Source organism: Schistocerca gregaria, chromosome 7 (assembly GCF_023897955.1).
Source record: "Schistocerca gregaria isolate iqSchGreg1 chromosome 7, iqSchGreg1.2, whole genome shotgun sequence".
Taxonomy (NCBI): domain Eukaryota; kingdom Metazoa; phylum Arthropoda; class Insecta; order Orthoptera; family Acrididae; genus Schistocerca; species Schistocerca gregaria.
Genome location: NC_064926.1, coordinates 265,323,583 through 265,349,882, shown reverse-complemented (window position 1 = coordinate 265,349,882; position 26,300 = coordinate 265,323,583). Strand labels below are relative to the sequence as shown.

At 43.5% G+C, this 26,300-nt stretch overlaps 1 protein-coding gene across 1 annotated transcript in view; it reads left to right on the top strand.

The window, feature by feature from the left end:
• Positions 1-4,500: 4,500 nt before the first annotated feature.
• The window catches only part of LOC126282169 (teneurin-m), a 1,262,550-nt gene continuing 1,240,750 nt past the window's right edge, over positions 4,501-26,300 (top strand). The window contains exon 1 of the mRNA XM_049981693.1: positions 4,501-4,996. Coding sequence (XP_049837650.1) covers positions 4,978-4,996 — 19 coding nt within the window. The 5' untranslated portion in view covers positions 4,501-4,977. The remainder of the gene's footprint in view (positions 4,997-26,300) is intronic.

The following is a 26,300-nucleotide window of genomic DNA, read 5'->3' as shown; positions in this document are numbered from 1 at the left end:
ACGGTTGTTGAGTGCGCGATCCTGCGGTTGTAGTGTTACAATGACAGAGCGAAAATGACCGATTCTCGGAATCAGATGGCGTCTAACGAAGCTTTATTTTGTGAGCCTATGGAAAGCTTAAGATGAAAATTCAGTGAATGCAGTGTACACAATTCCAAATGCGGTTCATAAGAGGAAGAATGATGCCTGTAAAAGTTCGGTGTTACTATTTTTCTTCATTACACTACTCCACTAGAAAAAATATACGTGCTACGTCAAACGGAAACAAGGCACAGAGTAACGTCATTATTATGTCCCTGTGCCTATATAACATAGTATTTATATTTTCTTTTGGTCATGTTCGTTGCTGTACACGGGCTAATAGCGAATTGTGTAGCTTATCGCTCAATACCTCTGTAAATTTATTGCAAATAATCATTTACAGAACACGCTACATCCTCGTGTCCTATTTTCTTCTACCACTGCCGTCGCAGCCTCGTTAATGTTTCGAAAGTGTTTATATGTCAACGTAATTGTTAGACATTATCTCAATAGACATTAAATAGTCCAATAAATGTCTCAGACCAAATTATACATAACCTAGCATACAATCATCATCGTGACCCACGGTTGCATATGTAGCGGCAATGTCGCGTGTTATTGGCTATACTTGGGAATTAGTGTACTCGCTCTCCTTTCGATGCTGATAAAGTTCGTTGTACGCAATAACAGACTCAAGTGACGAGTTTCCAGTTAAAGGGGCAGCGGCGGACTGGAGAGTCAGCTCAAATGGCTCTGAGCACCAGCTGAGGTCATCAGTCCCCTAGAACTTAGAACTACTTAAACCTAACTAACCTAAGGACGTCACACACATCCATGCCCGAGGCAGGATTCGAACCTGCGACCTCGGCGGTCGCGCGTTCCAGACTGAAGCGCCTAGAACCGCTCTGCCGCCATTACCAACTTTGGCCCATATAAAAAGGTACTCATCAGCATTTAATTTCTTCTTCTTTCTAGTACTCAAAACAAATGGCATGCTTGGAACTAGAGTACCATAGGGCTGTTTAGCCAACAGTCATCTAGTCTCCGAAATACTCCATGTCTTCCAAGTCAGAATGTTAGCATCAGGAAAAGCTTCAAGGCCACCATAATCTGCTTGATTGCCCCATACAACAGCAAGTGTGAGCCAGGTACTACCTCCAAACACTGCTTGTACATCACCTCGGCCGGCGAATGGAGAGTCGACTAGTGTTGTAAAAGTACCGTAGACTGCCGTAAGTAAGCGTGACTACGATAGTTTTTGTAGTGGCTGCGCTCAGTTACGGTCGTCACAGCGTTAATTGTATGTTAGTTGTGTTGTATTCCAGTAGACGTTAACTCATTTCAAGCGGTTTGTTTGTGCATGCGATCAGGGCCTCATTAGATCCTCCTAGAAACCGGAAGCGGTGAACTGTATAAAAACTAAGTGAGGATTTATAAAGGGCCATGTAAACTATGGAAAATTTTTGTTTTATATAGTTATCCTTCTCTCTGTTACTAAAAAGTAAAATGAAAATGTCGTGTGACTAGGGCATCCATTCTGGTAGACCGTTCGCCGGGTGCAAGTCTTTCGATTTGATGCCAGTTCGGCGACTTGCTTGTCGATGGCGATGAAATGATGATGATAAGGACAACACAACACCCAATCCCTGAGCGGAGAAAATCTCCGACCCAGCCGGGAATCGAAGCTGGGCCCGTAGGACTGACATTCTGTCGCACTGACCATTCAGCTACCGTGGGCGGACTACTAACAAGTAAACAGTATTTATAACAATATTTAAACTGTCAATGTACAATTCCGGTTTTATTGTAGATTTCTGATCTGAAACAGGGGGATATTGTAAAAATAGAACATCACAGATTTATCACACAGTGCGAGAAAACGCAATTTGCTAAAAAAAGGTAAAATTAGAAACAAAATGTAAAACAGAAAATGTGAAACAGAAAATGAGAAAAATTGAAACTTCGTCGCAGATTAAAACTGTGTGCCGGACCGAGACTCGAACTCGGGACCTTTGCCTTTCGCTGGCAAGTTCTCTACCAACAGAGCTACCCAAGCAAGACTCATGCCCCGTCCTCAGAGTTCTGCAAGGTTATCAGGAGAGCTTCTGTTAAGTTTGGAAGGTAGGAGACGAGGTACTGGGAGAAGTAAAGCTGTGAGGACCGGGCGTGAGTCGTGCTTGGGTAGCTCAGTTGGTAGAGCACTTGCCAGCGAAAGGCAAAGGCCCCGAGTTCGAGTCTCGGTCCGGCATACAGCTTTAATCTAACAGGAAGTTTCATATCAGCGCACGCTCCGCTGCAGAGAGAAAATCTCATTATGTGAAAAATTGCTTCGTACTTAGTCGAGCTTATATGAAACATGATTTTGTTATTGCTAAACAACTTTCGCAGATATCAGTAATTACTGGAAACTCTTGCCTATGATCACAAAATAATAACAATAATTATATAGACCATTGTTGTGGTAGTACATGTAAGCTGTAATTGCATCAGCAGTGACTGCTTTTGTTACATAAACGAGCTGACGTTAAGCGATCACCTAATTTTTATTACTTGTAAAATGCAGTAGGACTGACAATGAACGATGTGCGGTTGTAATTACATGCAAAACAAGCAAACGTAAAACAAAGAGAACTCTGGCTCCCTGTTCCTCGCTCACACAATCATTTATGATTCTTTCTCTGACAATACTACCAATACCACTAGGAATTCTACCATTCGCTTCGTCGTTTTGTTACAGCGCAGCTCTATAGAATCAACCCTCCGCGCGTATGAAGACGGCGTGTTCGGAGATGACGTCCCAGGAACACTGGCAAGTTTAGTACGAGTATGGAGAGCTAACTTCTGACCTCTAGTACCAATTAATACTGGCATATAGTGTAATGAACAGGAAGTATGCGCCGCCACCAAAAGCATGCTGGGCAAATTCCGATGACCGACTACCAGAATTTGAACTAGCTTTCTCCGGATGGCGAGCCCGTACACCAGTAGCGAGATGTGAATAAATTAAGCCATCAGTCGATTGTGTTGTTTTACTTTCCAACAATCGCAGCTAGCTCTGCTAGACGTTGTTTCATTCGTAGCCAGATCTCTTCGCAGCTAGCTCTTTATTCGCACGAAGTAATGGCCGCTATCGACAGGGTATCTAAGGTTGATTCCGTATTTCTGGATTCCCGGAAGGCTTTTGACACCGTTCCTCACAAGCGACTTCTAATCAAGGTGCAAGCCTATAGGGTATCGTCTCAGTTGTGTGACTGGATTCTTGATTTCCTGCCAGGAAGGTCGCAGTTCGTAGTAATTGACGGCAAATTATCGAGTAAAACTGAAGTGATATCGGGTGTTCCCCAACGAAGCGTCCTGGGACCTCTGCTGTTCCTGATCTATGTAAATGACATGGGTGACAATCCGAGCAGTTCTCTTAGGTTGTTCGCAGATGATGCTATAATTTACCGTCTAGTAAGGTCATCCGAAGACCAGTATCAGTTGCAAAGCGATTCAGAAGAGATTGCTATATGGTGTGGCAGGTGGCAGTTGGCGCTAAATAACGAAAAGTGTGAGGTGATCCACATGAGTTCCAAAAGAAATCCGTTGGAATTCTATTACTCGATAATTAGTACAATTCTCAAGGCTGTCAATTCAACTAAGTACCTGGGTGTTAAAATTACGAATAACTTCAGTTGCAAAGACCACATAGATAATATTGTGGAGAAGGCGAGCCAAAGGTTGCGTTTCATTGGCAGGACACTTAGAAGATGCAACAAGTCCACTAAAGAGACAACTTACACTACACTCGTTCGTCCTGTGTTAGAATATTGCTGCGCGGTGTGGGATCCTTACCAGGTGGGATTGATGGACGACATCGAAAGGGTGCAAAAAAGGGCAGCTCGTTTTGTATTATCACGTAATAGGGGAGAGAGTGTGGCAGATATGATACACGAGTTGGGATGGAAGTCATTAAAGCAAAGACTTTTTTGTCGCGGCGAGATATATTTACGATATTTCAGTCACCAACTTTTTCTTCCGAATGCGAAAATATTTTGTTGAGCCCAACCTACATAGGTAGGAATGATCATCAAAATAAAATAAGAGAAATCAGAGCTTCAACAGAAAGGTTTAGGTGTTCGTTTCTCCCGCGCGCTTTTCGGGAGTGGGACGGTAGAGAGATAGTATGATTGTGATTCGATGAACCCTCTGCCAAGCACTTAAATGTGAATTGCAGAGTAGTCATGTAGATGTAGATGTATTCGTCAGTGGTCACAGCAGTTGCTGGCGAGACGCCGCCGCTGCCGAAGACCGGACGGCGACACCGAAGTGCGAGCTATTGGTATAGGCGTCGGTGGGGGCTGGGGCGCTGGTGCCGCTGGCGTGGGGTGGCGGAGGCGTGGTGGGGAATAAGCCCGGGAGGGGCAGCGAAGGGGCAAGGGTGGAGGGGGGAGGGGTGGGGAGGGAAGAGCCATCGGGCGCGCGCAGCCGGCGATCCTCAGTCGCGCTCCGGCTTCCACCGAGAGCGCAAGTGAACGCATAAGAGGGGAGGCGTGCGGAGTCGTAGCAAGTGACCGATCCTGTGGCCGGCCGACACATTGTTAGAGCAGGCAGCGGCGACCGGCACCACGATGCGTCCGCCCACGGCCGCCGGCGAAACAGTAGCAGCGAATGCGTCTCTTCTCCGGGATGCAGTGTGACAGCGAGCTGTCTTCGTCTGTGTGTGCGTGCGTTCTTTGCGATAATTTTTTTTATCTGCGTTGCTTAGAGGATAACGTTGCCGTATTTTTGTAGCCAATATCACGTGTGCAAGTGAAGGAAATTAAAAAAGACAAAATTCTTAACTATAATGCCATGTGTTTTTGTGTCGCAACTTTCTTTCGTGCAATGTTGATATAAGAAAGAAGATCTTTGGTGGCCCGACAGAAATGTGCTTGTTGCCGTTCGGAGAATTTTAACACAGTGGAGTGGCTGGAAATGGAAATGATCTGCCAAGGTATGTTGGTGAACGTCTTCCCGCATTTATGAATTCTGTGATTTATTTTCCTCCTACTTCTAGCTTTGCAGGCGTGAATTGCTAGACTTACTAAGTGACGTCCTACGATTTTTGTTAAGGTAGCAGGTAGCTGGTACCTCTTCTGTTTCATTGGAACTCTAAAGGATTAAGATGTCGCTGCACGGTGCAGCATCGCCGTAGGAACTGTCTTAATCGCACTGTGTATAAGATGTCTTCTACTCTTCACTCTCAAAAGTAATCCAAAGATAAAGAGACGCAGGGCAGTATTATTTTGTTTTATCACTAATATGGGAGTGAACATGCCTGTTTGATAAAAAAATTGCATGTTTGGCTCAAAAGTTATGATACGTTAACAACACAAAGAAGGAAGTAGAATACGGAGCAAAGAACTTTGTCGGGTCGTCTATGCATGTTTTAAGTGTCATTCCCAAAAAGGCGTACCATTTTGAAATAGACCTATCACTACTGAACGCCAACAAACCCTGGCGTAAAATGTGGCGGAAGAACTATGTTGCCACGTTGTCAGTAGTGGCCTTATGCGGTCACGTTTATTTGATACAGTTGCTCTAAACCTGACACTTTGATGCATTTGTTCGGCAACTATTAGCACACTTTCTGCAAAAGATGTTTACTTAGCTCGCACATATACCGTAATCAATGAGAAGGTTTATTTTCTCCAAATCTTGCTGGGTTAGCTAGTCATCGTTGGTGTACTCTTCTAAAAGCTAGAACCGAATTAACTATTTTTTATGTTGGAAATATTTTGCTCTTTTTTTATAGTTACGTCCGTCCTGTTGACAGCGATGGGCGCTTGGGTGTTTCGGTCATTCAGTATCATTTGTCCTTGCATTTGTCGGTGAAGTAAGGAAACGTCGTTATTGTAATTGTTTTTCGACTTTTTTTCACTACATCATTCTGAATTAAGTCGACTGCTGAAAGTAGTGCGCTGCTCAGCAGACAGTCCTCTTCACACATTATATTTGTTCGCTCTTGCCTATTGTTTTCACTGTAGTCTGGCGAGAACATCGCTGATGTTTTGATTCATGTTACAACGTAGTTTTATTACGTGTAGGCGGTATCGTAAGCCTGCTAGGTACTCTCACTCACATTGTAAACTTGTGTTCTTCCCTTGGTACAGGACAGGCATTGTGTTGTTGATCCCTTAGGTTCTTTCTACTCTCCTGGCTTTTATTTCTTGTCACGTAGGCCGTTAAATTTCGCTTCCATTTCCGCGTACAGAGCCACCTCGTTCGTGACGTGCCGTCTGGGTGCTGCCGACGTCTGCTTCGGAGTGGCTACAGCCAGGGGGCGCACGTAATGTTCCCGTCGGCGCTGGCTGATGACTCAAAGAGCACCGCCTCGCCGCCGGGCACCCAGCCGCCGGGCCTCCGCTATTCAAGAATTAAGCTCGCGGGGAGCCGAGCTGGCGTTCTCAACTGGCGGCTGTGCTCCACCCGAACTGTAGTTGAGAGCCGGTTCGGAATGCTAATCGTCTGTGAGGGAATACAAGGGAACCGCTTGCGAACGCTGTTTGTTTACGTGGCATCAGCACGTTGTCAAGATCCGCTCTTGCGTTGCTCATTTTGCGCATTACGTGATTAGTTATCGTTATTGTGCATTAGTGCTGCCGGTTCATTTCGAAAATGTCAGTAGGCCTGTAAATTTGATTCTTTCCACAGTGTTGTGGATGGGATTAATAAAGTGGCGCTTTTGTAGGTCGACGCGGCCAGTTCATGATGCAGTTTCTGTCTCGAGCTAGGCATGATTACAGGGCATCGCCAGCATAATGAAGTGAAGTTCCATTGCTTAAGAAAATCTGCTCGAATACTTTGGATGACATGTAGGTGAAGAACGTTCTTGTTAGCAGGAGGAAAAAAAGAAACTACCGGCCAATGAACTGATGTCTCTCCAGGCGTGTTCAGTGATTTATATTATCACACTGGTATTAATCTGTTAGGCAGTGGTATTTCTTTGTGTACCTTCTCATTGGTGTAACAGAACGGAGCAAAATGTTAAATGTTTCACCACCCGGCACATCTCTCTGTTGAGCGAATGTGCTTACCTTTCTTTATCTGTGAAATTTAGAAATATTTATTAAAATACAGTTCTACTTTTTGTGAACTCATTCTTGTAGCTCCTGTTTGTTAAAATCTACCTAAAATTTCAAGTACCTTAAACGTTACGACATATCGCTTGGATGAAGCTAATATGTAGACCTTTCTTCATGAACGCAGTTTCGAAATACTATACACTACAACCAGAACACAATTTTTATATCTGCAGAGGCCCTAGCTTTTATTAAACATAAAATACATTTACGTTCGATGTGAAGCACTAGACGCAGTTTCGCTCTAAGTGAAGCTTTTTCGTTTCGTATCTATGTACAAAAACAAAATTAGAGCTTACTGGGGCATATGATCAAAGTGATATGTCGTGGATGTGGATTGCGATGTGCGCAATTTTGGAATACATTAGTGCTAAGTGAGAGAATATTACCTAGATTTTAGGTACACATTTATGTAAATGGAGATCTTGTATGTGTGCGCTACCATTCCGTTTTATGCAACAACGTTCTTCAGAGACTGCATATGATTAGTCTCGTATGCTTCTTATTCTAGTGAATAATTGTTTCAGAAGGAAAAGACGAAGTATGTGTCTACATATATTATAACTAATCTGATTAAACCGAAAGACGAGTTTGTCCGCATTCATGGCCTTTCAACTCTGTAGTTTGGACTATGAAGCGAATGCAACGATTGCATCAACCGTTACGTGCCCAGTGCGTAAGAATAGCCGTGACATTATAACTGTAATCACATACCTTCTTGTATAACAACACCCTCTGAAAAACTCGGAAAGAAGTAATGAATTTAAGGAGAAAAGAGTCTGTTCTTACGTAACCTTTGATCTCCCTTATAAAGAGTCATTCTCCAATACTCAAGACCAATTTAAATTAGCTCATAAGAGTTTAACGTATCCGGATAAATGTACCTGTGTCGTGCGCATTAACATGTCAGTTTCTAGCTTATTGATGGGAGTTGCTGTTGTTATATTCGTCGCATTCCTAATAATGGCCTAATGAGGTTCTTCTTACAGAGATTCGTACTTAGGGATAAAATGTTACATTACGTATTTATTACACATGTGCAACGAGAAATGTAGGCTATTATGGCTTTCTTTCTCTTGCGCAGTTACAGACCACTAGTTTAGCAGATTTGTCTTGTTAAGTCAATCGTATTGTTACATCCCAGTCCTAAAGTCTGTTTGATAACAGGAACTCGAATAATCACGGGCCTTCGCAGGTTTTTAATCTCGATATGGGTCAGTGATTTCTCGAACTAGTTGACAGAGCGAAGTGGCTGAGTGTTACGACACTGGACTTGTATTCGAGATGACCGCCGTTCAAATTCCTGTTCATAGACACAGATGAGTTCGCTCTGCCGTAGAAGCCAGATGATGGCGTTGGGAGGGTACAGCCGATTTCCTCCCCTGCTGAGAGTGTGTGCTACGTCATTAACGGGATCGTCGTCTAGGAGCCGTTATGTTCTATTATTTTCTCCTTTTGTATTTATTTCGAAAATACGCTCAGATTGCGTCACCCACTTTGAAAAGAGGTACATATTTTCCCAAACGTAGTTACAAAATGCTGAAAGATGGCATATTCAATTGTATCGTTGGCATTGCAGTTACATCTATAAACGGATGTGGATTGTTACCAATTTAATGCACTCTTTGCTTGGAAAGAACGGATTACTAAAGTAATGGTGTGTTGATTGTCAAAGGCCCTTTGTTCTAGCTAGGACATCATCGAACAAGTAGGATTATGACGAGATGTATGTTTATTGAGGTTCTCTTTCAGTCCGACAATAAGTGATTTCCACTTGTCAAATGCTAAATTCTGGAGTACATTGGGTGTTCACCCACATTATTGAAGTTTTCGTACTAATTGTAGTTGCTCTCAGGTTAAACGAGCGCGGAAAAAACGTCATCAATCAGTTCCATAGTTTGAGCAGCGGAAATCGCTAGAGTGTACTGAGAATCGCATGTGAACGTACTTATTATTGTACAGTTAAGAGGTGAAATTGTCGATATTTCTGTGTAAGGCGGAGCCTTAGATGTTGCAGCTCTTTCGGCGAAGCACTTAAATCATAACGAGATCTTGAAGAGACAAGAGTCAGCGGTATGAATCACTAATAATACAACCGGAAATATTTATCTCCTTTCCTCTGGAAGACGACGCATAGAAACAGTACTTACAGCACTTATTCATTTATGAGCAATCATATTTTGTCTATATATGCTTCCTCTCTGCTCTAAAAGTACTTCAGTGTATGCCACAGAGATACACTGCCGAGTATTTTGTCTCGCTTCGAGTTGTAGTTGGTCGTCTCCATTGCTCGTAAACTGCGTGTGTTCGCCCCATAAATCTGATTTCCTTATCTTGGGTCTAGAACTGTCATTAATTCCTGCAGGTTTCAGACAGTTTCTAGTTTTCATGCTTCATTCTCTTTTGGAAGCCACCGTTGTGTATGGCATTTATTCAGAGATATTAATCTCTGTCGGGTTTACTGATTATGTCTGTTGCCGAGCGGGCCTTTTTTCTCTGCATGGAGCCCGTTATCTTTAATGTCGCATTGTCTGAAAAGCTTGTGGTCCTAATTTCGTGCCATGTTAACACACATTCGTTTCTTTCTCATGTTTTGTGGTCGATTTATGGTTGTTAGGTCAAGGTTAGATCTCGGACAGACGTTTAGCACAAAAAGGGGTACTTTTTGTTGATCTAATTTATTACAAATGAAACGTGCCTTGCGATATCGGGAAAGAGGGTTAGGGTATAGATCACTTAGTGCGTTATCTCCTTTAATCATTCTGATCGAAAAACACATAAGTGGGTAAAGTAGCTCATACAAGTGTGCAGATCGTCATTCATCAAACAACGAAAGTTTTATTTTACTTCCGACGATACACTTACAGCTTTGAATCGTTCTGCATTTGCACATCTCTTCTGATTTTGGTGAAGCGCCGCTACCACTGTGAACTGAAAAGTTGCACGTTTACGCCCCCCCCCCCCCCTTGAAGATTGCTGTAAATACAGAATGTGCTGTTAGTGCGTGCGCATGATTGGAGAAAACAGTTTCGAAAATGTTCGCACATACGTGTGTGTGTTTGTGTGTGCAAGAGAGAGAAAGACTGTAAAGAATGAGAGTAACATTAATGTGTGATGAGTACCTATAAGAAAGAAAGATGTCTCGTTGATGACGAGTTAGTTAGAGACGGAGCACTCACTTGTATAGGACATGAGTGAGAAATAGGATAGAGTATGCCCTCTTCAGAGGAACCACTCCGCTACCTTTCTTTAGTCATCTCCGGTAAACTGCGGAAAAAATCAAAATCTGGATTCACAGGCAGATATCTGAACCCCGCTTCTCCCAAAGGTAAACTCAAGGCCTTAACCACAGGGCAATTTTTGGAAGGTAATGAGGCAACTGTACGACGTAATAGCCAATAGCGCATTATTTTTGAAAGATTGTTTTATGTATTTCATTCCACATTACGGTAGTCTTATCACTCCTAACTGTAAAGGGTCGTTAACACGGACGTAATGCTATTCTATAGTAAATTCATACACCGGACAGGTAGCAAATAACATCGATTGTATCGCATTGACTGCTCCTGCCACTGCTCATTGTTGTAGCTTTTCAATAGGTCACATTGCTATTCAAATATGTTTCTTTATTTTGCTAGTGTGCATCCCCCCCTCCCCTCTCCGAGTGGTATGCGGCACTAGGACAAAATCTGCAAATGTTGAATTTCGTTAGAGTAACTAGCAGTTGATAAGAAGTCACTTATTGGTATTCAACAATAATATGAGAGTACAGTCGTAGATGTTCCAACCTGTAGTATTATGTGAAGCTTGTGATGTGTAAGCAAATTACCCCATCACAAAAATGTGTAGTACCCCCGATTTCTCAGGAGCGTTGAGTTTGCCTCGGATCCTTAAGCTGTTGCGAAAGCACAATTATAGTTTTTGGTAGTACAGATACCTTTTACTCAACCTTCGCCTCCTATTGACTACACAAACGCCTACTTCTAATAAAAACAGTTTTTCCAATGATCTGAGTGCTGTTGTTCCCAAACTTCTGACCACATTGCACGAGTTTTCTCTTTTGGTTTTCTTTGGACATAGAGATAAGAAAACTTGTTTGGAAACGTAACTCTGTTATGCATTTCATTTTCCTCTGTTTAACCTCTTTTCGAATCACTTCTGATTTCTTGTCCGTTTGACAGGTTCAGAAATTTTCTTGCCTATCTTGTTTTCATTCATATGAACCAGACGGCCATAAAACATTATTCTACGGTTTCTCATCACTACGTTTAGTTTTCTTGAATAAGATCTTCATTATTTATGTTTATGTGTTCACCGTTGTATTTTACTGAACCCAATATTATTCTTAGGACTTTCCTTCCTATGTTTTGTACATATTTTTTGTCTATTAAAAGGCCATTTATATCTCCTTGCGCTGAGATTATTAGCCTTTGCTGTTTTTCTGTTTTACCTTAACAAGATATTTAAATTTACTGAAGCTTTTTAATTTTTCTTTTACCTGCATTAATTAAATATGGAGTATGTTTTTTACATTTCATGACGATTCAAAGGCCGACCGATGGTGTCCGAGCGGTTCTGGGCGCTTCAGTCTGGAACCGCGCAACCGCTACGGTCGCGCGTTCGAATCCCGCCTCGCGCATAAATGTGTGTGACGTCCTTAGGTTGGTTAGGTTTAAGTAGTTCTAAGTTCTAGGCGACTGATGACCTCAGAAGTTAAGTCGCATAGTGCTCGGAGCCATTTGAACTGATGACCTGAGATGTTAAGTCACCTAGTTGGTTGCTTGGGAAAGGAGACCAGACAGCGTGGTCATCGGTCTCATCGGATTAGGGAAGGATGGGGAAGGAAGTCGGCAATGCCCTTTCAGAGAAACCATCCCGGAATTTGCCTGGAGTGATTTAGGGAAATCACGGAAAACCTAAATCACGATGGCCGGACGTGGGATTGAACCGTCGTCCTCCCGAATTCGAGTCCAGTGTCTAACCACTGCGCCACCTCGCTCGGTCAAGTCCCCTAGTGCTCAGAGCCATTTGTACCATTTTTGAACGATTCAAAGCTCTGGAAGGATATGAATGGTTTGGGAGTAGAAATAGCGATTCATCCAATAGCAGGGGCGTTGACTCTTCCACAGGCAGTTAAGGAAGTCTGAAAACTTCGCTAGTTTTCGGATGAATCTTTTTTTCTACCTAGATTACCAAGCGAGGTGGCGCAGTGGTTAGCAGACGGGACTCGTATTCGGGGGGGCGACGGCTCAAACCCGCGTCCGCCATCCTGATTAGGTTTTCCGTGAATTCGTCAAAATCTTCAAATGTATGCCGGGGCGGTTGCTTTGAAAGGACACAGCCGACTCCTTTCCCCATCCATTCCCTAATCCGCTGGAGCCGATGACCTCGCTATTTGCTCCCCTCTACCAACCAACTAACTAGAGTGCGTGCGCGCGCGCACACACACACACACACACACACACACACACACACACACACACACACACACACACACACATTTGCGCACCCCTCTGTATATTGGTCCGGCTTTTGGGCCGGAGTTTGACAGCTACTTCTCCTGAGTTTTCCATAGGAAATTACTGGCCGGCCGCTGTGGCCGAGTGGTTCTAGGCGCTTCTGTCTGGAACTGCGCGACCGCTACGGTCGCAGGTTCGAATCCTGCCTCGGGCATGGATGTGTGTGATGTCCTTAGGCTAGTTAGGCTTAGGAAGTTCTAAGCTCTAGGGGACTGATGACCTCAGCTGTTAAGTCCCATGGTACCCAGAGCCATTTTTAATTTTTTTTTTTATTTTTGGCTTTGTAGGTAAGACTTTGATAAGGAACGCATATCCGGAAGTGTAAAGTCTGAAGATCGGATCACTTTCAAATTTCGCGTTTCACGTCACGCACACAGCGTTTTTCTCTTTTGTCGGACCGTCACTGAGCAGCGTGTACGCCAGAAGGCGGTACAGGACGGCGGAATACACGTTTGAAGAATACACAGATATATTGATAATTTACGGAAATGGTAGAGATACGCAACGCATGTATCGAGAGCTTTTTCTGGATCGCCTCAGTCCATCACATACCATTTCGGTCTGACTACAGCAACGGCGGCCAGGAACTGGCACCTTCGCAGCTGGGAGGGTTCACTGTGGGCGCGCCACACTCTTAACTTTAAAGAGGAGGTCTTTTGTCACCTGAGAAACCGACCGCGAGTTCTTGAAACAAGTCAGAACTCATTGTTTCCGCTGTGTGCGTGACGTGAAGCGCGAGATTTGAAAGTGATCCGATCTTCAGACTTTACAATTGTGGATATGCGTTCCTTATCAAAGTCTTATCTACTAAGCCCAAAAAAATGGCTCTGGGTACTATGGGACTTAACAGCTGAGGTCATCAGTCCCCTAGAGCTTAGAACTACTTAAACCCAACTAGCCTAAGGACATTACACACATCCATGCCCGAGGCAGGATTCTAAACTGCGACCGTAGCGGTCGCCCGGTTCCAGACTGAAGCGCCTAGAACCGCTCGGCCACTACGGCCGGCGTACTAAGCCCCCTCCCCGCCCCCCGCCCCACAACCCTGCAAGGAGTGGTTCTCCCGGAGTCGATGCGATATACAATACTATACGTTGCTACAAAAGTCGTGCGATGCGACCGTTGTCCATGCGACACTTGTGTCCCTGCAGGAGCGACACGGGAGGGGAAAAAAAAAAAAAAAAAAAAAAAAAAATACACAGCAGGCGGCGCCAGCCTCACATCTGGCGCCACACTGCCCGCCTCTTCGTGGCCAGCTTCCAAATACTTCGCGGATTTACTGTCCTTCCACCATTAAAAACAAATCCTGTATGTTAGCTACATCTGGTACACAGATTTGCATGACCTGTAATGCACCAACGTAAACTGACCAACGACTACATTTTTTGCTGCAAACTTTACATGGTGTTTTACATCATTTCGAAGTTTTCACAATAACTATAGGCAGTAGAGGAAAGAAAACGAGTTCATTAGTAGCTATGATATCAGACTAAATGGAGTAAAGTTGACTGGTGGGATGAAGGTGACCGAAAATTTTTTAAAAAATCGAATATTTACACAATGATAATGAAAATTCATTCATTTTAATTATTAAATTTATTATCCGAAAGTTCATAATTCGTGGCAGTGGCTAAATGCACAGTATTAAGAACCTGTGTCTTAATACTGATCGTTTTCAGGAGAAATGATTTTCTTTAGTCTTTTATGAACTACAACTTTTATACGTGTGACTGACAAAACAACTCGTGTATGTAAGTGTTATGTATGTTGTGCATTGACCCTCCACAACACACAATAAGAGCAATAACAAAAATTAATTTATTGTACTTCCCTATTTATAGATGCACGAATAAAACTTTGTAATTCTTGATGGAACCTAGATGGCTCTGACTGCCTTTTTTCGAACGGTTCTTTTATGACAAACAATTCGGGAATGCCAGAAGAATATGACCTAACCAACGCAGAAACAATGTGACACGCTGGATGCGGCAACAGTCGTCTACAATACTCTACTGGTGGAGAGAGGAGATCGTTGTTGCAAGTTTCTGTCGGTTAACTTATGAATTTATGACGTAGGTCGCAGTTCGATTTTTTTGTAGCATACAGCTGAGATGGTGAGAGTTGTCTGTGTGAAAATGGAGCGTGTTTACTTACGTTAATCGGTCGAAATAAAGAAATCTATCCCGGATGTTTTGGAAGTATGATTCATAGAATTTTTTAATGGGAAAATAAGCATCAACGAGACTAGCCAACTCGATAATATCCCCAAAGGAAACCTGATAAACAGGATTCGTGGTCGTCGTGCTAAAACACAATGTGGTCAGCCAGTTTTTATTGCTACAGAAGGGGCGTGTGTGTTTCTACAGAATTTCATAAAGGAAATTTATGATCACATTAACCGTCCTTAAATTTTATTTGTATGTTACTCTGAAATTAGTATGAAAATTTAATTATTATACCAGTTTTTGATTCATTTACTGATAACATTACGGAACAATTTAAGTAACCATAGAGTCATAAACTATCCACTGTTAACACATAATGGATAAACGGTTTACTTGACACCCGGGTCGAGTCCACAGTTATATAGGTATACATCAAGTCCAGAACACTTTCAATTATTTACTACACAGGAACCAAACATTGTATACATATCATACATATATCACTTTGAAGAGAAACCCTGAAAGGGTTTTTCTTTGTGTATACCGCAACAGCGTAGTTTGGCAATTTGCCGATAGTTAGCGCTAGTCGCAAACATGACGGCCGTGCTACAAAGGGAAACAGCTGTTTCATGAAATGGCCTCCCCGATCACCAGATCTCACTCCGTGTGACTTTTTTTCTGTGAGGACACACAAAAGATCTGGTGTTTGTACCGCCTATACCACGTGATGTAGCAGAGCTCCGGGAGAGGACACAATCGACGATGCCATGCTGGGACACGTATGGCAAGAATTCGATTGCCGTATTGACGTTTGTCTTGTGACCCATGGGTCGCTAATCGAATGTTTGCAAAAAGAATTTCCAGAGGTTCTCTTCAAAACGGAGTATGTATGACATCTGCTTCGCCCAGCTTATACCTGTCGAGGAGATCACGAGTGTAAAATTAGTGAGATTCGAGAACGCATGGAGGCTTTCCGGCAGTCGTTCTTCCCGCGAACCATACGCGACTGGAACAGGAAAGAAAGGTAATTACAGTGGCACGTGAAGTGCCCTCCGCCACACACCGTTGGGCGACTTGCGGAGTATAAATGTAGATTTAGATGTAGATATATGAGGTGGCATGGCTAACTGGGACACACTGTATATGACTTTCACTTGTTTCAGAATTATTTAAGTTTGAAGTCCAAAATCGGTCAGCTTCATCCTACGTGACGGCATTGTTTCACGCCGTCTTGTTGAAAACTATCATGGATGTGTGTGAAGTCCTTAGGTTAGTTAGGTTTAAGTAGTTCTAAGTTCTAGGGGACTGTTGACCACAGAAGTTAAGTCCCATAGTGCTCAGAGCCATTTGAACTATTTTCAAAGTTATCGGCATTTTCGCCTGATGGGCTGAAAATTATGGCTCCACCCTCTCTCCCATTGCCACGTGCCACGCCTCTCACCCTCCCACACAACATACACGCGAACAGGGGCGACTCCAGCCGGTAACTGGCGGCAGCCGCGTCCTGGCGGTGTCCGTCCTTATTACGCCAGTTCCTGGCCTTTGATCTGGACGCGAGCACTGTTTGAGATTTTAATTAACGCCAAGGCGGGACTGCAGGCCAGGCCGGCGTTGTTCTGGCGGTGGCGTCCCTTGGGCAGGAGTCGGCTGGGAAGGCGGCGTCTGAGGCGAGGCGCGGCGACCTAATTGCACGGATATCCGGTGGGGGCGCAAGGCGTCGCGGCGCCACCGGCGCCAGCGCTGTGCAACACGAGGCTGCCACGGCGGCGCTGGAATCTCCGCGGAGGCGTATTCACTCGCTGCGCCCGTCCGCGAGCTTCCGTTGGTAATTGTTCGCTATAACGGTGAAATCGTTGGTATTACGTAGTAAACAGGACATCACCTTGCCTGCACACGACGAACACCCACTAAACCGACAGGTTTACAGAGATTTGTCTGGGATACTTAATGACTATTTCATCTCCAGCTTAAAGTGATAAACACATACCACAATAACTCACTTGATTAAGTTTTGGGATACGCGACAAGTGCGTAGGCCCACAAACCTAAACTGGTAAGGCTGTCCGCGGCCCTCAAAAGAGCTGATACAGTAGTCGTAGTAGTAGTAGTAGTAGTTGTTGTTGTTGTTGTTGTTGTCTTCATTCCGGACACTGGTTTAATGTAGATCTCCATGCTATTCTAGCTTGTGCAAGCATCATCAATTACTACAACGTACATCCTTCTGCATCTGCTTAGTGTATTGTTCAAATGGCTCTGAGCACTATGGGATCTAACTTCTGAGGTCATCAGTCCCCTAGAACTTAGAACTACTTAAACCGAACTAACCTAAGGACATTACACACATCCATGCCCGAGACAGGATTCGAACCTGCCACCGTAGCGGTCGCTCCGTTCCAGACTGTAGCGCTTAGAACCGCTCGGCCACTCCGGCCGGCCCTTACTGTATTCATCTCTTGTTCTTCCTGTACGATTTTTACCTTCCATCACCCCTCCCCCCCCCCCCCCCCCCCCCACCACCACAGTACAAAACTGTTGATCACTTGATGTTTCAGAAAGTGTCCTATCAACTGATCTCTTCCTTCAGTCAAGTTGTGCCACATTTTTTTTTTTTCTTCCCAATTCTATTCAGTACCTCTCTATTAGTTACGCATCTACCCGTCGAATCTTCAGCATTGTTCTACAACACCACATTTCAAAAGCCTCTATTCTACTATTGTCTGAACTGTTCATCGTCCATGTTTCACTTTCATACGTGGCTACAATCCAGACAAATACCTTCAGAAAAGACTTCTTAACAACTGAATATACATACAATCTAAACAAACTTCTCTTCTTCAGAAGCGCCTTTCTTTCCGTTCCCAGTCCACATTTTACATCCTCTCTACCTCATCATTTATTTTACCATCGAAATAGCAGAACTCATCTAGTACTTTCTGTGTTTTGTTTCATAATCTAATTCCCTCAGCACCGCCTTATTTAATTCTGTGGCATTCCGGTATCCTTGTTTTGTTTTTGTTGACCTTCATCTTATATCCTCCTTTTAAGAAACTGTCCATTTCTTTCAACTGCTTTTCCGATTCATTTGCTGTCTCTTACAGAATTTTAGTGTCATCGACAAAACTCAAAGTTTTTACTTATACTCCCTGAACTTTAACTCTTATACACAATTATTCTTTGGTTTCCTTTACTGCTTGCTCAGTGTACAGAATGATCAACAACGGGTATAGGCTAGAATCTGTCTCACTCCCATCTCAACCACTGCCTCCCTTTCTTGCCCCCCGATTCTTGTAACTGCTGTCTGGTGTCTGTACGAGCTGTAAACACCCATTCACTATCCCTTATGTGGGCTCAAAAAGTTCAGCTTCCAAAATTTGCTGCCCATAAATTTTCAATTCTTTTAGATATGTGAACATTTCGACACACAATCTTTATAGGTCACCGACTTACAGAGGTATATGTATGTTGGTGGCCCTGTGACATTTGAAAGTTGCATACCCATTTTATCCATTAGTTACTAATTGTTAGTTTTCTGTCATGAGTACTTTGGCATGAATTTTTCATAGTTCTGTCTCACAGAACGGCACATTAATAGCGGTCTCATATTTTTCCAATCCTTCAAGTGTTCACCTTCACCTTAGAACTGTTTGTCGCTTCATTGTGTTTTGTTGTGTTGTTGAGTGGGTACACTTGTTTCTACTGCTCTTTTGGTGCAGTTTCCGAGCAACTGTTTTTTATTTTGAAACAGGAAAGTTCAAAAGTCTTATAAAACGACAAAAAAAACAGACATAGTAGTTTACAGAAAAATCATGATAATCGACCCCATACATCAAGTTCTATGACGCAAAAAGTGAAAACCTATTTTCGTCCTACAGAATCTGTAGTAAATAGTGAAAATGTGATTTATGATACAGATTTAAACTTATTTGTTTGGGGTGATTCAGTGAAAACGGCCGTCCGATGTGGCCGAGCGGTTCTAGGCGCTACAGTCTGGTACCGAGCGACCGCTACGGACGCAGGTTCGAATCCTGCTTCGGGCATGGATGTGTGTGATGTCCTTAGGTTCGTTAGGTTTAAGTAGTTCTAAGTTCTAGGGGACTGATGACCTCAGAAGTTAAGTCCCATTTTGCTCAGAGCTATTTGAACCACTGAAAACGCCAATGAGTCAGCCATTCCAAAATTTTGAGGATATATTCAAAGAATATCTACTACGAAAGAATTTTTCAAATAGGGACTTTTGATAAAGTGAGTACTTTCGGTGATGGAATGGATGGCAGACTGGTAGTTAACGAGAGCTTTAAAATACTAATGAGGCAAATTATGATGAATTGTTTGAAGGATTCTTAAAAAGGATAGAATAGTCGATCAGAGAAAAAAATAAAGCAGGAAAGAGGGTGAAAGCGCAAAATGAATCAAGAAAGGAAGACCAATGAGTGGTATGCTATTCACCTGGGCAGTTTTAGTTCACAAAGGCCACCATAAGGTACAGGAAAGCTTTTTTCAAGTTTCGAAGCTCATCTTCTCCGTTCCTACATTTGCAAAATTGTTTCCCTGTTAGCTTTTGCCTACTGCACGAATCATCTTGTAATTTTCAGAGGGTACTCATTACGATGTACAACATACACAAGAATTTATGCAAATCATTAAAAACTGTAATTGAATGCTCTAGAAACTAAACTTAACTCCGTACTAACAGGTCTGGGAAGACACTAACTGTGCTGTCGTATCGCAGTGTCATCCTCAGCGTTTAGGTATCATTGGATGCGGATATGGAGGGTCACGTGGTCAGCACACCGCTCTCCTGGTCGTTGTCAGTTTTCGTGACCAGAGCCGCTACTTCTCAGTCAAGTAGCTCCTCAGTTTGCCTCACAGGGGCTGAGAGCACCCCGCTTGCCAACAGCGCTCGGCAGACCGGACGGTTACCCATCCGTGTGCTAGCCAAACCCGACAGCGCTTATCCCTGACTATCTGACGGGAACAGGTGTTACCACTGCGGCGAGGTCGTTGCCAATGAATTTTCTACCTGTGTATTATAGAGCTGTTAAACTCACGTTGAAGAAATTCAAGAAGTTCACTACTTGTTGAGTTCTCAAGGAAACCACGAATATAAACTTTATTGTAAGCATAAATTTCACTGTGCGGCTGGTCCCGGCGGAGGTTCGAGTCCTCCCTCGGGTACGGGTGTGTGTGTTTGTCCTTAGGATAATTTAGGTTAAGTAGTGTGTACGCTTAGGGACTGATGACCTTAGCAGTTAAGTCCCATAAGATTACACACACATTTGAACATTTGAATTTCATAAATTTCACTTGTTAATAAAAACATTTAGGAACTAGTTATTTATCCACGCGTCAGACTTTCTCGTCACCTGAATGCACATTTCTTTACACAACACGTTTCATCGAATTATTCTTTATATTTTTTAGCAACAAAAATTAGAATGTATCCTCAATTTATTGTGCGGTAACTGTATGTACCCCTTTAATAGAGTGCAAAGAAACGTAGCCGTCAGATACTATGGAGCATTTGGCACTACTCCGGCTGGTCGTTTAGAGGTAATAATGGGTTTGTGTGCAATTTATCTTAACCTTTTCAGTCCTAAATCTTTTCTCGAGGAATGAAATTTTTTCTTTATGTGGTAATGCTGTTCGCTGATTTTTTAGTGACTTTAGATGCAAGACGTATATCAAAATATATACCCATTTTCAAAACATACTCCGTACACTGGTCTTCATTTTATGGAGTAAAATAACTAATTACGAGGTATTATCTATAGTAATAAAAAGTAAAATGATCATTCAGCATTGACCATGTAAAATAACAGTATTCAATTCTTATATAGTGAACCAACCACATCCGTTTATTCTGGTGTTCACGAGCTGCTGAGCACTGCTACAGTGACATGCTGATATTTTCATGGTTACGCCCAACAGTTGAACGTTCACAAACGTGTACCTCAGGTTTCCATTGGTAAAAAATACTTTTTTTACAGCTAAGACACAATAAAAGTTAATGTACACAATTGTAGCCAGAGGATCTGAAAGGGTTAATTGTAAGATGAAGGGCCGCCATCTACTGGCTTAGGAAACAGGATTTTATGAGAGTGGAAAAACAATCAATGGAATTGTCTGTCTAAATATAAGAGAAAATGAGTTGTTACCTTATAAATCTGGCAATCAGATTGGGATTAATCAGAATAGCACGTAGAGAATAGTAGTATTTACTACCAGTCAAGGAGAGAATGATGCTTAAATATTTGAAACCTAGAAGAGGCGTAGAGCACTTTTGACAAGCCACAGACCCTACCAGATAAACCTGCACCGTTTAGGGATTCGGTCTAGTCCATAGTGTGATTGTGAAGGGGGGGTAGACAGTCCTGAACATGTGGTTTTCACATGTCCGACATTTGCACAAGTAGCCTCAGAGGCTACCAGTTACCCAAGTTGATTATAAAATCCTCATGTTAAAAAAATGGTTCACATGGGTCTGAGCACTATGGGACTCAACTGCTGTGGTCATTAGTCCCCTAAAACTTAGAACTACTTAAACCTAACCAACCTAAGGACATCACACACATCCATGCCCGAGGCAGGATTCGAACCTGCGACCGTAGCAGTCGCACGGTTCCGGACTGCGCGCCTAGAACCGCGAGACCACCGAATGCTCATGTTACATTGTGTCTAAATACTCCAGGGAAGTATTACCTGCTCGTGTGTTCTCGCATTACTTACGATCTGACAATTATTAAATCTTCGTTGAATACTTTGACAAACGGGAGTTACTACTCAGACACGGACGTGACACAATGCTTCGCAGGACGTTTACGTTAACGTGATGTACGCCAGCAGTCTGGTGAGCTGTGAGCTGCAGAATTCATCAGGCGACGTTCTCTCGTTAAATAGTCGTCCATGCTTATGCAGGTAGCTGCTGCAGTTCGCAGGAGAATGAGAACGAAACTCGCAGTAAAAAATAACAGCGCCAAGTCCTCGGAACAGAAGTAAATTCCGCAGCGACGGAAGCTTCCGGACATTTATTCTGGTCTAATCATTAAAGGCTGTTTGATTGACGATTTTCATTCGTGACAAGGCGCAGTTTTCCATTCCAGTTACTCGCTGGACTATCAGCGTCGCAGAATCAAAACATTAAAACTGTGGCTTCCGTGAGCGGAAATCGGGACAGGCAGTCTACTTTTAAGCCATCATGCGAACCGGGTTGCTCTCAGTTAAGTCACTGTTTCCTAACCTTTTGCTCAGTCAGTGGCAGAAGTGAACACGAGCATTTTCTGAAATTTTTAATGTCGAGCATTTACTGAAACTTGTGATCATCTGAATGATGACAGAGTTGCCATCTGAATGCCCTTATTTTTGAAGGCTTGAGTAATTATGTTCAGCACCGTAAATATAGCGCTTGGTCACTAGATGCGATACTTTTATTTCGTGATATTCGTCACTTTTTCTTCCCCTATAGGTAAAAATTCATAACTCAAGCAATACAATATTTCATGTTTCGGGAACTGCGTGCTAAAAACAAAAAATAATCTGCTTACGAATACCAGATAGTGTGAGCTTATCGGAAACTCTGTTTCGTGCAGCTACTGAGAGGAAAGGACGCCATAATGTGTTTGTTGTCGTTCTCGTGATAATACTGAGACTTACCTAAATAAAATTTTATTAAATAACATACTGAACTCTCTGATCTTCTCATAACGGTAACTAGGGAACATCACATTGTTTCAGTAACCTTATTTAGAACTCCCTTAACATAATCACCTTGTTTCAGTATTTTGTAAGCCAGAAGCGTGATAAAAGAGATTGATGTACTTTGTAGTGTCGGTAGGCTTCATGAGTGTTCTACTATAATATGTTCGAACATTCCTCAAATATAAAGCAATCGTAGAAGATGAATGTTTCGTAGCGGGGTAAATTTTCGAAGGCTGCAAAGCTTTTTGAAGTATCGTGTCTAAAACATAACAAACGGTAACTCTGTCATTTTAATAATAATCAGAGTAGTTTTCAAACGTGACGAGCTTTCGTCCGCTTTGAGGGTGTGAACCAGCTAGTGACGAGTCAACCTTACCACCTTTGGCTAATTGCTTTTGCAGGAACACCTGTACCAGTGTTTGTACGGTGCGTGACGCTTGTCTCTTCTCTCGTGTGTGGACAAATCGCTTCAGCGCTTGTCGTACTCTACGGAACAAACAGAACAGGGCGCGGTGGGAGCGTGTTGACTTGAGATTAATCCGTCAACACCGGTGCTGTCATCAGCGCTGCGTTCACTGTGTCCGTTTGGCGCGAATCACCGGCTCGTGAACTGCGCTGGATAGTTACAGTGTAATAATGCGATTAGTACCCATCGCGTGGCAGCTATAAAGCCGGCTGCGTGGAAAGACGCCTAAACGAAACAGAACTTTGTCTACGTCAGAGATACGTCTCTGGTGCACTACTTCCAGTTAGAATTAGGAATTTAGGTGAAAATGAGTGCACATCAAAACATGTTTTGCACCACCTCAGTTCAGAGAGTTCCGGAACCCGTACAGGAAATTGGAATAGAGATAAACATAAACATCATTTCCGCCCTTTTTATTGCTCATGAAAACCACACTTTGCATGTTGTACCACCGTACAGCGAGACCTTCAGAGGTAGTGGTCCAGACTGCTGTACACACCGGTACCTCTAATACATAGTAACACGTCCTCTTACATTGATGCATGCCTGTATTCGTCGTAACACTATCCACAAGTTCATCAAGGCAATGTTGGTCCAGATTGTCCCACTCCACAACGGCGATTCGGCGTAGCTCCCTCAGAGTGGTTGGTGGGTCACGTCGTCCATTAACAGCCCTTTCCAATCTATCCCAGGCATGATCGATAGGGTTCATGTTTGGAGAACATGCTGGCCGCTATAGTCGAGCGATATCGTTATCCTGAAGGAAGTCATTCACAAGACGTGCACGATGGGGCCACGAATTGTCGTCCATGAAGACGCATGCCTCGCCAGTATGCTGCCGATTTGGTTGCGCAATTGGATGTCATTCACGTATCGTACAGCCGTTACGGCGCCTTCCATGACCACTAGCGGCGTACGTCGGCCCCACATAATGCCATCTCAAAACAGCAGGGAATCTCTACCTTACTGCATTCGCTAGACTGTGTGTCTAAGACGTTCAGCCTGACAGGCTCCAAACACGTCTCCGACGGTTGTCTGCTTGAAGGTATATGAGAAACTGGTCGGTGAAGTGGGCGTGATGCCAATCCTGAGCGGTTCATTGGGCATGTTGTTGGGCCCATCTCTACCGCCCTGCATGGTGTCATAGTGTCGTGGTCGCCAAGATGTACCTCACCATGAACGTCGCGAGTGTCATTTGCGCGTCATACAGCCAATAGGCTGAGACGCAACACGACGTCCTGTGGCTGCACGGAAAGCATTATTCAACATGGTAGCGTAGCTGTCAGAGTTCCTCCGAGCCATAATCCGTAGGTAGCTGTCATGCACTGCAGTAGTAGCCCTTGGGCGACCTGTGTGAGGCATGTCATCGACAGTTGCTGTCTCTCTGTATCTCCTCCATGTCCGAACAACATCGCTTTCGTTCACTTCGAGAAGCCTGGACATTTCCCTTGTTGAGAGTCCTTCCTGGCACAGAGTAACAATGCGGACCCGATGGAACTGCGGCATTGACTGCCTAGGCATGGTTGAATTACAGACAACAGCAGCCGTGTATCACCTTCCTGGTGAAATGGCTTGGCTCAAATGGCTCTGAGCACTAAGCGACTTAACATCTATGGTCATCAGTCCCTTAGAACTACTTAAACCTAACTAACCTAAGGACATCACGCACTTCCATGCCCGAGGTAGGATTCGAACCTGCGACCGTAGCGGTCGCTCGGCTTCAGACTGTAGCGCCTATAACTGCGCGGCCACTGCGGCCGGCTCCTGGTGGAATGACTGGAAGTGATTGGCTGTCGGACCCCCTCCGTTTAATAAGCGCTGCTCATGCATGGGTTGCTTACGTCTTTGGGCGGGTTTAATGACATCTCTGAACAGTCAAAGGGACTGTGTCTATTAAACACAGCGGCTCCAGTCTCTCTCCGCTGATTCCGGAGTGATGATTGGCGGCCGTTGGCGATCCCTGACTGGTGGATGGTGATATCGTAGTGTGCCATCCGCCCCGGAAAAAGGCTCGTGCGCATGCGTGTTTCGCGGCTGATTGAATGTTTGGCGGGACCGTCTCTAGGGCCGGCTGGCGGAATGCGCCGGCACTAAGTTGCAGGAGCCGCTTAACTCTGCCGCGGTAGCTGACCGTTGCGTTTGTGTGCTGGAGCGTTTGCCTTTTGTAGAGAAGTGTTCTACAGACTATCCAAGCGGGAGGAAGTGAAGCTGTGAGGACGGGTTGTTAGTCGTGCTTCAGAAGCTCAGTCGGTAGAGAACTTCGCTGTGAAAGGCAAAGATAGCGAGTTCGAGTGTCGGTCCGGAACACAGTTTTAATCTGCCAGGAAATTTCATTGTTAAAATGCTGCTGATTTTCTATGATGCATTGTGATGTATGGCGAAGTCTGTTCTGTTTCACTTCTTTGGAGCACATTCGAGAGAGCTTTCGTTTCTGTGGATCCTTCAACGAGCAGTAAAACTTACTCGTTGTATCAGTCAAATATTGCTCGAGGCATACATACATTTGAAGAGATACTTTGTATGATGGTACTTTGAATAGAAGGCAACAATGTGGTATAGTGTCGAACGCCTTAAGGAAATCGAGGGAGGGAGAATGTAGACTACCTCCTCACGTGTATCTACCACTTGGCAAGTGTGTATCGCAAGAGCGTTTTCTCCTGATTCTTTCAGAGACACTTGTTTTATTATTGCACCACGAAATGTGTGGGGTTAGAATACGCCATAGAATTTTGCAACACACGGACATCAATGATATTTTTCTGTAACTGTGTGCATCTGGTCTATTACCCATTTTGTAAACTGTGAAACATCCGCTTAGAACAATTAAGAATGACTGTGCGGGTAAGCCTCTTACGTTATTTGATTTTCAAACAGCTGAGCAAAACTGAACGTACTCAGACATTTTTCTCTTTGCTTATTCCGATCATCACTCAACTGACACACAATTTTTTTTTTTTTTTTTTTTTTTTTTTTTTTTTTTTTTTAGCGCAACGCAGTCTGACTTTCAATAATCCCTACAAAAGAATGGCCCTGACTAACAATAACCTATACCTTTCACTAATCACTTACCTCACAAAAATCTTCGTTACTCCAACTACTGCAATACAGTGAGCGCCAATACTGCGAGATAAATAAAAGATTCTAACTACTGAAGTCACTAAGTACTGATAGGCATAGTTAGCAAATGAAAGATTTTGATAGAGAACAAACAATGTATTTATTTACCTCAATAGTGTTCAGAAGTCACAATATAAATATCAGTTCATGAAATCCAGTCTTACAAATTTCCTTTTTCTGACCGACAAACGTCCAGATCGTTCGCTCTCAAAAT